This window comes from Hibiscus syriacus, unplaced genomic scaffold (genome assembly GCF_006381635.1).
Source record: "Hibiscus syriacus cultivar Baekdansim isolate YM2019G1 unplaced genomic scaffold, ASM638163v2 tig00110264_pilon, whole genome shotgun sequence".
Taxonomy (NCBI): Eukaryota; Viridiplantae; Streptophyta; class Magnoliopsida; order Malvales; family Malvaceae; genus Hibiscus; species Hibiscus syriacus.
The window spans coordinates 299466-312498 of record NW_024062653.1 but is presented as its reverse complement, the minus strand read 5'-3'; the positions used below and the strand labels follow the sequence as shown (position 1 = coordinate 312498).

Below are 13033 nucleotides of genomic sequence, written 5' to 3'. Positions count from 1 at the left end.
TTTATGTTTTTAAAAAAATGCAAGATAACTAAACATTCTCCAAAATACTCACATATAAAGCAAGCATGTCATTCGATAAATAATTATAACATCATAAGAATCATTAAGGCAATATCAAGCTATCTCTAAATCCTAGGTTCTTGGCATTAGATTATTGTAAGCAATTATCTCATCATAAGTAAATGCAAAGTATCAACAATTGTTTGCTTATCTAAATGTCGTGCAAAGGTAAATATCATGGAAAGATCGAATGATTAACACAACAATGCACAACACAACACAAAACATGAACATGACAAATGCACATAACAATGAATAACACACCCCCAAACTTGAGATGTGCATTGCCCTTAATGCATGCATACAAAAATAAAAATTTAAACGCAGAATATAATGGGGACAACAATACTCCCCTGGTGAGTTAAAGATGATGTGCAACAATAACTGTGTAGATGTATTATTAACGTTACAACAATAACATTCTGGAATGCAAGAAGATTCTGCGCAGTGATGATTGTTTGTAACTCCAGCTAATGTTGTGAAGTAAATGAAACAATAACAGTATGAAATTGAGGATGATGCGGTGATAAATGTGTGGGAGTATTACTTGAAAAAACTAGAGATAAAAGCATTAAATAAAACTAATGAATAAAAAATCATCTAATATCATAAAATGACTTTTTGAAAGCATGTAAAAATTTATTTCACATAATGGAAGTGAAGTTTGTGGTAACTTTTCTTGGGTCCCAAAAAAATTATATCCCTTTTTGGTTGTCAAAGGTTGTTGTGACATAATCATGTTGCTTCATATCTTTTGTGCTTGTGGGATCAAAACATTGTTCGAAGCATTGATTGCTACGGTATTTGTTTTGCACCATGGTAATATTTATAGTTTTCATCAGTGCTTATGTTGTGACTCTATAGTCGATATTATCAGTGTAGAATTATAGTTGATGTTAGGATCAATGTAAAAGCATTGGTTCCCCTTATTTGACTTAGTCTCTTCAATAAGTCAATATCGATTCTGGCCTCTCGGTATCGATATTATTGAGGGTAGAGTATCGATACTGAGGATCAATACCGAGGGTAGAGTATCTATACTGAGGATCTTACTATCGATACTGACCTCAATTATAACCCTTAAAACCTTAGTATCGATACTGAGGATCTTATTATTGATATTGGCCTCAATTCTAACCCTTAAAACCTTAGGGTTTCTTACCCAAAACTCTTCGTGGGTACCGATACTAAGATCATCAATATCGACCTCTTGATATCGATATTACTGAGGGTAGAGTACCGAGTTACTTTAGCAAATATGATTGTATAGTTGGATATCCTATCAGTGTCAAGGCACTTAGCCACCAGTTGGGCGCAGAAATCCCAAGACTTAACGGAGTAAGTTGGCAGGGTGTATATTATTGATGCAGCTCCGGATCTCACCCAAATACCCAAGGGTATTTTAGAATGGCTAGAAGAGTGTGTGAGCTCTGAGATGCATACCCCTCATCCACAACATGATGCCTATATTAGCATGTTAGATCAACATTTCCATGTCTTTATACTTCTGCCACTAGCATGCACATGTAGTGAATGAGTATATTATAGTACAATTATTAGTGAGGCATTGAGCTCATAAGCTCAGCGTTCAAAATGTGTTTTTGTGCATAGGTTCTTAAGAGGACGTTCGAGGAGCGTTATCGTCACCAGATATTCTAGCATAGTAGAGGCATCAGAGTACGTCTTGATTTAGTTTAGAGGGCATGTAATATAATAGACCCTTTGTATTCATTTGTAACTTTATTTTGATTTTAAACTTAGTGTATTTATTCTGGATGATTTAAGAACTCCCTATATTTTGTAAACTTTGAATTATCGCGCTTTATTTTATTTTACTTGGGATGAATTTAAATGGTATTTTACAATTGTTTTAAATAAAAATTTTAGGTTAGCCACTATTGTGGTCTCGTTTGACATCATTATCCAGTTATCTTGAGGTCGGACTGGATTAGGGTGTTATACCGTTGGTGCATACTCTTATTCTAATCTCCCAGCCACTTCTGACGGTGCTCCTACCTGTTCGAGTTTAAACAAAATCACCATAACCACATGAGAAACTAAACTTTTACGAGTAAAACTCAAACCACCATGTTTTTATTTTTGGTTACTTTTGACAATTGGCATAAGGGGTCAAGAGACAGTGATAGTAAGGATAAGCCATGATCTTGGTCTTGAAAGAGTTGTCATCATGCTAGTCTATATAAAATAACACTCGTGTTGTTTTTATGATCATCGATAATCATATAGGAGCTACCACATCTAAGAAAGAAGGGGTTCGAGTCCAAATTAGAAAAACGATGATGATGATGGGAGACATAAGAGGCATCATCAACATTGGACATAACCCATTACTACTAGTATCGTTGTGTCCAAAATCCATCATGGGTTTTCTCGCATTGTTAACTGTGTTTCATGTTCAATAGTTGTATGCATGGATCTTCACAGACTACTCAGTGAGTCGAGCTTTCTTATATTGTTCTTTGTAAGAAAGAAACACAAAGGGTTTTCTGTGAAATAATAGGAATTACAGATGAAAAAAGGAAGATTGATAGAAGAAGACAATAACAAGATGCTATAGACTTTTACCTTCCAATGAATAACTCTTTCCATATCTTTTGCTGCAATTACTGCCACTAATGATGATTGTTATTACTCGCAACAAAATAAAGAAAGAAAAAGAAATATATATATATATATATATGTATATGAGAAGGAACGATTAAATCAGGTGGAAGAGAGTAGGGATGGCAAACGGGCGGGTCGGGTGCGAATACCCCTCCCCCATCCCCATACCCACCTAATATTTTCCAATCCACCACCCGCCCACCACCCATGATGGGTAAAATTTTTTAAATCCACACCCGCCCACGCGGGTACATTCTTAAATCCATCCCCACACCCACTACCCAACTGGAGATGTACCCGGCTAGACCCGCATGATAGTTAGGTGTGTGCAAAAAAATTCGATCCGATCCGTTGACCTGTTGACCCGATCCAAAAATTCAGTTATCCGATCCGTTTTACAATTTTTGGATAGTTCAGATCGAGTATCTGAATTTTTTTCGAATTATCAGATCGGATTCAGATCAATAAAAAAACATGTTCGGATTATTCGAAAACCTGAAAAAAATTTAGGCTATATTCGAAGACCAGAGGAGGTTTTCGTATAAGGCGTGGGCACGGCTTATTCATCCTGAGCTATCGTAGAAGAAGTCTGCAGTTAAGGCGTGGACATACCTTACCAGTCCGTACAACCCTAAATTGAAACTTGCTTTATACGACATCATCGTCTATAAACTTCAAAACCTCCGTTGTTTTTGTGGATTTCATGTCTCCCACCTCTCCGTTTATAGACTACCAACCACACTACCATATTAAGCTAAACCATCTACCAGTAGTCATTATCTGTCCTAATCATCTTCCTATAAAAGCCCAAAACTTCAATAAACCATCAGCGATAAGAATTACAAATGTTGGATAGACACCTAAACAAATCCATTCTTTAAGTTGTAAAAATATTATTGACACTATTTTCTCTGAGTTATTTAATCAGTCTCTTTGTTTGTTGCTGCACCTGTTTCTAATTATAATAATGTTTCATCTTCCTAAAATTAAAACATGATTTCATCTCTTTCCCCACACTAACAAAAAAAAACTTTTACAAATCTAAACAAATGATCCAGAATGCGTAAAATATAACTTGGTGTTTGGATCTTTACCTTTGCATTATCCCAATCCAGAAAAAGAAGATCAAATCTAAGTTGTATTGGTTTTGGGCTTTTTTTTCAAGATGTTTTTGTTTTTAAATGTATGATTATACAAATTATAATGCATAAATTATTCATAATTTTCAAAATCAACAGAATGTGTGAATGCACTTAAATTCAGAAGAATACCAAAATTGATAATTCAAAATACGTGCATATAACATGTTTCATAAAAATCAAAATCAATATACGAATGCTCTTAGATTCAGCAGAATATCAAAATCAAAATAACGGAGTATTGACTATTGGTCTTGTATCTTGAACAGAACTAAGAGGTTAGATCTTAAAACTGTAGTATTCACCTTATGACAAATTAAAGCGGCCACAGTTGTTTCGATGCAGCAAACAAGATTGGGGAAGGTGGTTTTGGATCTGTGTATAAGGTGACATACAACTCTACTACCCGCAGAGGAGACCAGAGTAAAGAAGAGGAAGAAGGCGTACCTGAATGAGCTGGAGACCAGAGTTTGAAACTTAGAGAAGAAGAACTACCAGAATATCAGCGTAGTAACCAACAAACAAAGCACGAGAGGTTTGAAAGAAAAAAATTGATTCATAAACTTATCCCTAATAATTGGTTAAATTATAAGTTATATCTTATACAATATTAAGATTTATAAATTAGTCTATAAAATTATACCTAAATTCATAATGATCCAAAATTTAATGGATATTTAGTGGGCGGGCGGATGCGGGGCTGGTAAGGTCTCAAACCCATCACCCTCCCACTACCCGCGACGGGTACCCATTTCTAAATCCACACCCGCCCACTACCCATTAAAATTATACCCATCTCTGCCCCAATTGGAGCGGGTACGGTGCAGAATTCACGAAATTGTACCGTTTTGCCATCCCTAGAAGAGAGGGGAAAATAAATTCAGACTTTGTACTTGCTTCAGTTTCATTCATTACTTGATCCCAAAACCCTGGACCTTACTTTTTTCATTGAGATTTAAAAGATATGTAACACTACCAACAATCAATTGGTCGGCACTGGGTCCGTTAAGTAAGTTCAGGGATTCAAATCATGGTGTTTACAAATGGAGCAAACTGGGTTGGGAGGATCACCTTTGCCTCTGCAGTATCCGATCTGAATTAGTCGGTCAATAGATCGGATACCAGTGATTAGTTCAAAAAAATGTAACACTCGTTTTTAGTTTGAGATTTAAACAAATTTATATATTTAAATAACATTCAAGAAGAAGAAGACATATGGGTTTTGAATTTTTGAATTTTTAATTTTCGTTTAATACTTTCGTTGAGGGGTTAACGAAAGTTAACGACGGAAGAATTCAAATAGGATGGATGGATAACGTTAGGGACTTAAACCAGACGAACCGATAATGTTAGGGACTTAAACCGAACGGACCGATAATGTTAGGAACCATTTACCTTTATTTTTTAAATTGGTGACCAAAGTCAGTACCGAAAATAAAGGGGACTATTTGCATAGTTTGCCCTTAATTTTTGTATGATATTAAAAAAGCTAATTTATTTTATTAATTTTTGTATTGTGTGTATATTATAAATTTAATCTATGTATTTTATTTTAATTATTTTTATTTAATATATTTTAATTTTTAATTTTTTTGAATGAAAATAGAACCAGAATAACTAAGTTAAGCTACAAGCTTCAGCTTGAATCAAGGAAAACACTTCAAATGGACACTTCAAATGTCGGGGTACAATATAACTGTAAACCAGAAGGCAATGAACAAGCAATCCTCGCCATGTAGTCTGTAGTTTCATTCCTCTCCCGAACCACATGGGTAATTCGTATATTCCAATCTCACCGAAGAAGTTCATCAATGTGAGGCGTAAGAGATGACAACACTTCCGGGCATCGCCCTTGATTGAGAAGTAGTCAAGTATCTCTGCTGTCAATTTCCAGTATCACTGATCTTAGACCCAAATCCCAGGCCAATGCAAGACCTTGCAAAACACCCCTGATCTCTGCTTCGAGGGCAGAACAAACACCTATCACCTTTGCAAAGCCCCCAATCCATCGACCCTCACTATCCCGGACCACCCCTCCACAAACCTACTGACATGTAATTAAATTATGATCACCATCAGTATTTATATTGTACCAGTCAACAGGCAGGGGTTCCCATTTAACCTCTCGACATATTTTCGCAGCTTCTCAGTTTCTTGGGAGAGCAAGTTTCCGGGCTTCTTCCGCCTCCCAAGCTAAACGACGACACTGACCGATGACACTCAACCATCAGAACCTTAGGCTCAAATATACGTTGATTCCTGCGCCTTCAAAGGCTCCATAGAATAGTTCCAAACAGTTACGCCCCTTCAGTAGTATGAATGAGAAAATAAGATGGTTGTTGTAAGTTGAAAAGGAACCAATCTGCAATATCCATGCTCAAGAAATGTTCCATTCTATCAGGATAAATAAGTTCTGTCCAGATGGCACGAGCCTCCATACAATCTCGAAGCACATGTGCAATAATCTCATTTGATGCACCACACAATAAAAAGCTCGTATCGTTCGTCATATGGCGTCTCGCTCACTCATTTGTTAATAACCAACTTTTGCAAGCCAACCATAGGAAGTGCAAGCCAACCATAAGAAGACACACACTCGCACTAGATCGTTTAACCTCTAAAGGAGCTTGCAAAGTTTACTAGAAGAGGTTAACACGCCCGGGTTTACTCAATTTTTATAGGCACTGGAGAGTGTAAACTTCCTACTCTTCTCCCACAACCATCCGGGCCGATCCTCTCCAGTGTGACAAGTGAGGCTTTACTACTACAAAAAAACGGCAGTGTATACTCTGGGAGCCAATCAATGAATTCTTCCCACTTCCAGTCACCCTGAGAAGAAACCACGTGTTTTTCCAGAAATCAACCGTCCGACCATTAACCTACACTCAAACTATGTTGATCTAACATGTTGATATTGGCATCATGTTGTGGATGAGTGACAACTGTCGTTTTGATGTCAAAATAAATTCCTAATTCTTAATAATATATAAGAGAGAAATATGTTGTAAAGAGAAATAAGGGTCGATCCACAGATACTTCAAAAATTCTCATTTTAGTTTGAATTGCTTTGACCAGACGATATGCAGTAAATAAAATGGGGTGGGGGGAGTTTTGATAAAAATGATTAAATAAGAAAAAGTAATTTAAAGTGAAAATAAAGAAAATAGAAAACATAGAGTTGAAAATATGATAAAAAGTAGCCTCAAGCCTCGCTTTGACTCAAATCGTTTCTTATCATCGAAAATGGATTTTCACTTCGGGATTCAAGCCGGTTACAGTCTACAAGACATTATCCTTGTAACTTGCTTTTCACTTTAGTAACCGATTTTCCCAAAGTCAATCTTTGAAAATCCAACTTTTGATTGAACCAACTATGACAATCGCAGTTAGTGCAAAAACAGGTTACAAGAAGAAACTTTTTGAAAAGTTTCACTTTAGTAATCGATTTTCCCAAAGTCAATATTTGAAAAGTTTTGAAACTCTTAAAAAGTATCGAAATTTTTTGGGAAACTGTCTTGAAAAATTTCGAAACTCTTGTAGAAGTTTTGAAACTTATGGTCAAAATACTTATTTTAAGGTTTTGATTGGACTTTGAATTATTTTGATGAAAACTTCGAATAAATTCAATTTAGTCTAAAAAATATTTTTCTCTTATAAATTCAATTTTTACATAAACCATGCTTTTTGTTCAAAGGGCCGAGTTAATAGAGGTTTTGTTGTTGGCCCTTGTTACAAGAAGAAAAAAACATGTTATTCTTTTTAAAAGAAAAATTAGTTATCAAAATAAGTCAGACAAAAAATAAAATAACTATCCACATAGTTTATCTAAAAATATTTAAAATATTGCAAAACCAACAATACATTTGAGATGCCCAATGTATCATAGACACTTAACATGCCCAATCATAAATTAATTGTTCAAAAAAGACTTGAAAATCAAAACAATCACCACAAATTTCTTGTCTATGAAGAGGGGACAAATTTTAATGGGGTGTATAGGATTTTCATTTCCTGAATTTAGAACATCTCCCACGTGTGTTAAAAGTATTGCTTAATGGTTAAGTGTTACATTATTATTTTTATTTTATACACGCAGTAAAGTGCTTCTCAAGTTTCAAGTGTGGTAGTCATTTTCATACCATTTTTATTTTATCAATTATTCTTTTAAAAGGAGAAAAAGAAAGAATAAGAATATCAAATATCGAAATCAATGTTGATTGAGATTAAAATAATATTTTTTTTATCAATATACCATAAATTTAATGAATAAAACTATAAATTATTTGTATTAATTGTTAGATTAAATTTGGTATCTTAAATTAATCAAATACTCATTAAATGACTAAAAAATTAATTTGAGTTGATTGTGTGATTAAAGGCAAAGTTTTGGTACTACTTTAGTAAAACAAAGTTTTAAAAAGTTGAATATTTTAAGATTGCCAAATCAGAACTCCACTTAACTTCAATGGTCTCCCTCTCTTTGTTGAAAAAATGAAAAAAAGAAAAGGAAGCAGTCTCCTCTATTTGTTGAATACTTGATCAATTAATAATAAGATAAGACATGTACCTGTCCCATAGATGTTTGAACTACCCAACAAAGACATTGTGCTCTTTTTTTACGTCTTGTGTTCATTTCCAATGTCAACAATTTATGTACAATCCATCACCTTTTGAATTTATATTTTTTTAGTTTTTATTCATTAAAAATAGATAAACTATGCGTTTAATACTTAAACTATCAGTTTTGATCCGTTTTAATATCGATTTTTTTAAAAAATTATGCCTAAAATTTAGTTTTTGTTTCATTTTAGTACTCATATTAAAAACTTAACATATTGAAAGTTTATGTAATAAAACGAATCAAAATTGATAGTTTAGGTACTAAATACCTTAAGTTTTTAATGACGGGTACTAAAATGAAATAAAAACTAAATGTTAAGTATGATTTAAATAAATAAAAATTTAGATACTAAAACGAATAAAAAATTATAGTTCAAGTACTAAATACGTACTTTATCCATTAGTAATATATTGATTAACAAAATTGTTAAATATAAATAGACAAAAATAATAATTTAGATATCGAAATAAAAGAAAAGATAAATACCAATATAGAAAAACAGATATAATTCAGAAATATTCAAATAAGTTTCAGAGCAAATAAGAAAGAATTTTATTTATTCACTCAACAAATGAACATATTCGTTTACTTCTTAAGGAAAAACAAATAATTCACTGAGCAAATTCATCGAGCACTAGGAACACAACAATTACTGTGAATAGATGCTTTACAACAAGGACCGGCGTCCTTTACAAATACAAATTAGGACAAAAAGGTATTAATTTAATCTCTTTGGTCGCTGTTGTTATTGAGTTACAACAACTTGAAGCTGATCAGACTCAACTCGGAGTGAAGCTCTACAAAGCGGGCAACTCGACTCACTGCTGAGCCACTGATCAACACACTCGGGATGATACGAATGGTTACAGGGCGGCAAAACCTTAACTTTCTCCCCATCTTCGAACACTCCAAGGCAGATACAGCACTCGGTCTGAACCGCCATCTCGAGCGTGAACATAGTTACCGGCAAGGAATTGATGGCAGCAGGGTCGAGCCCTCGCGGCTGAGGATCTGGAAGCGCGTGGGAAGTCGGGGACGGCGCGTTAAGATTGAATCTTCTGCATGCCCATCGGGCGTAAACGAAGACGAGGGCGACAATAAGGGTGATGAGGACGAGGAGGACGATGATGAAGAGGGTTCGGCCACGGATTTGGAGGTGATGGTCTTCGAGCTCGGCGTAGTGCCAGTGGAACGGGTGGGAGTGTTGGGAGGAAGCCATTTAAGGAGGAGGAGAAAGTTTTTCTTTTGTTTTTGGAAGCTGTTTTATAACAGTGTAGATTGAAGCATGTCTAGTAGTTGGGGAAGTTGTGTGAGTACGGGGAGAGGATCTTTGTCCCAAATCCTGCTTTTATAGTTGTGCCTCTGCTTTTACGGCTGACCTAAATTAGTAAAATTAAATAACCAAAAAGCTAACAAACCCATGTAAATTCCACTCACTCTTTATCTTTTAAAAATACTCACTTTATCCCTCAAGTTTTATAAAAATATTCACCTCATTATATTCAAAGACTGGTATTTTTCTATAAAATAAATAGGCTTAAGTCGTTTGGGTTTACAAGATATATATACATTATAAATAATCACTCAAAATTATTTAAAAATATATATAAATACTTATATTCTTACCATTATATGTGTGTATTATTTTTAATTACATAATAATAAAAAAATTCAAGTACATTAAAATTAGAGGGAGATAAATAATAAAAAGTATAGGAAGTAAGAAGAAAAAGAATATAAATTATAAAACTTGGTCCCTGTTCTTTTAATCTTTTCCATAAGCATGGTAGAAGAGAAAAGAAAATAGAAATTCAGTTGAGCAAAGTATAAATATTACAGAAACCACCAAGTATTGATTTGGTTCTCACTAAGTAGGCATGAAACTAAAGAAAGAAAGGCACTTTAATCCTTGATTAACGAGATAATTTCATGTTTAATCCCTCCTAATATTGAAGTTTTAATTTAAATTATTTAACCCATTAATTAAATAAAAATGGCACTTTCGACCCTTCTTAAAAATTAATTATTTTCAAAATTTGCATAATTTTACTTTGAATTTAAAATTAGATATTTAAGATGGCATTATTGAAAAAAAAAACAACCCTGGATATGAACCATATGAATAAAGAATAAAATATCTCAATCCTTAGAAATAAAATATAAAGCAAGACATTAGGGAAATTTCCAGTCGATGAAATTTTCCTTGAAATTTAGCAAGATGCATAAATGCTGAGAGTAAGTTCTTTCGAAGTGCAGGCAAATTTTCCTGCTGCAACCGAGAGCTTAAAATAACTCAAGTACATGCATATGAGACGGTATGATACAAGAAAATAGAAGTATAGCAATATTCACAACTCTCAAATAAATGATTTTGAGTATGAAATGAATCTAAATAATAAGATTACAAAATGGATTCATCGAATATTAAACAATTCAATCACTCTTTTAATTAAAGAAATGGAATTAAAAATTGTACAAAATTAATACAATGAGATGATATGAAATGTACAATCACAAAATGAATCTAAATAATACAAGAAAAATGTTGAGTGTATGACACGCGTAATTATGATGTCAAAATAAATAGCCTTAATCCCAATAAAATGAATAAGAATGAGTAGAAAAGTGAGAGTAAGGGTCGATCCACAAGGACTAAGAATTTGACGATTTCCTCACTTTTGATCTGGCTTCAGGCGAGATTTGTAAAAAAACATTAGAGGAGAGATTTTGGAGAATTGGAGCGAAGTAATAAAATTGATTGCAATAAAATAAAATGGTAAAATTCAATTGGTAGAAATCAACCTTGGGCTAAAGCTTTTGCCTCGATTTAAATTGATCATTGAATAGGATTTTACCTTCGAGCTCACGCCGGTTACATTCTATAGGCCCCAACACCTATAACTTGTTTTTCTCTCAAATGAGTAGAGAATCTAAAATATATCTTTAGATCTCGGTTCTTTGTGAGTTAATAGCGTCAATCGCTTACTAATTCAATGCTTTAAAAATATGGAAAAACCCGACTCGGATTTTATCATCTCAATTGAGAATCTAGCCCGATTTCAGTTTCCCTTAGCAGACCCCCGCTAAGTGTGTTCATAGGATGTCGAATGTGTCACAGGCCGATCCTTTCTCCCAATTGTTAATCGAAATCGGAATTCAATTCCAACGTGCACTTTTGAAATGAAATCACCTTGATTATAAAAGGATGGTCGATTACCAATCCTTGATTCCGGAAAACTGAAAATGTAACCCTTGAGGGTATGAAGCACTTTTCGATATTCACGACTTAGAATCGACTCATTGCTTTAGCTAGCCCTTGGCTATAGAAAACTTAACTAAGCATGGTAGAAACCATACTTAGCATTTTGAAAGAAAAAAAATAAAGTAACTTGAAATTAAAATAAAAGAAAAGAAAAAACTTTTATAAATCTAAAGAAAAAAAATAAACAAGAGAGTCTAAAATGATTAAATGCTCAAGTCATGAGTTGAATTGCATTGACGCTTACCCCAATAGGGTATTTATAGTCTTCAAAACCCTAGAAAATAATATTCAAAACAAAAGATAATTCCTAAAGATAATTCCTAAAAATAAAAATAAGATAAATAAAAAATTCAGCTAAGTCTCCTTCCCCATGCCACTGCTGATTGGATATTCTAAAAACTACTGATTGGGCCTTCTAGAAGTTGTTGACTAAGTGCCACATCACCTGCCATATTAACCGCCATGTCATCACTACGTTAGATACCATGTCATCAACACGTCAACTCCTACGTCATCCACTGACTAGATGTCATATCAGGTGTGTCATGTCCTAAGTCGTGCCCACTAATACGACCATGAATCCAGAAAAATAAAAAAAAATTGCACGATTTCGTTGTTCTCAGCATAATTTCTAGAATTCAACGTCCTGCATCGAAAATGAATGAAAAGGCCCAAGTTAGCAACTAAAATTATCTAATCAATGAGTAATTAATCATAAAATAATGTATAATTTAAACACTAATTAGTTTAGTAGTAAATCACGTAGAAAATCCAATAGTCAAAACTTAAAAATACTAATGTTGAGTTAATCGATCGACGAAATAGCCAAGAGGGGGTGAATTGGAAATAAAAATTTTGGTGGAAGCTTTTGCAGAAAATTAAAATATTTGCACAGCGATTTAGAGTGGTTCGACTTTCTCAACCAAAGTCTACGTCCACTACCTTAGTTATCCACACTAAGGATTTTCTAACAAATTCACTAATGAGTTCTTTCTTTTGAGGACAAAGAGTAACCTTACAACTCTCTCAAGAATTATACCCCAAATTTTTGAGAACACTCTCTCCCAAAGAGAAATACACAAATTTGCAAACTTACAAGAAAACCTCACAAGGCAATATGTTTGCACAATTCTAGAACAAAGAAAGAACACTAAAAAATGAATACAATTGAGCACAATAAGTGTTCTTAAAGCAAAATGAATATTGAATGAAAATTTGGCTTGAAATGCTCAAACTTGAGGTTTGATGCTTTCTCTTTGATTTTCTAGCTTATCTTCTTAATTGTTGTTGATCAATGGCTCCTAAGCTTGTTTAAATACACCTTGA

The 13033-nt window shown here is 33.8% G+C and overlaps 1 protein-coding gene across 1 annotated transcript; it reads right to left on the bottom strand.

Annotated features, from left to right (window-relative positions):
• Positions 1-8985: 8985 nt before the first annotated feature.
• LOC120115383 (RING-H2 finger protein ATL66-like) lies at positions 8986-9749 on the bottom strand. The gene has a single exon (XM_039136111.1). The coding sequence runs from the start codon at positions 9662-9664 to the stop codon at positions 9191-9193; it is 474 nt and encodes a 157-aa protein (XP_038992042.1). The 5' UTR covers positions 9665-9749; the 3' UTR covers positions 8986-9190.
• Positions 9750-13033: the final 3284 nt, after the last annotated feature.

What these genes read in the sequence shown, in the direction of transcription:
- LOC120115383 (XM_039136111.1), bottom strand. Translation starts at nt 9,664, where the DNA reads ATGGCTTCCTCCCAACACTCCCACCCGTTCCACTGGCACTACGCCGAG.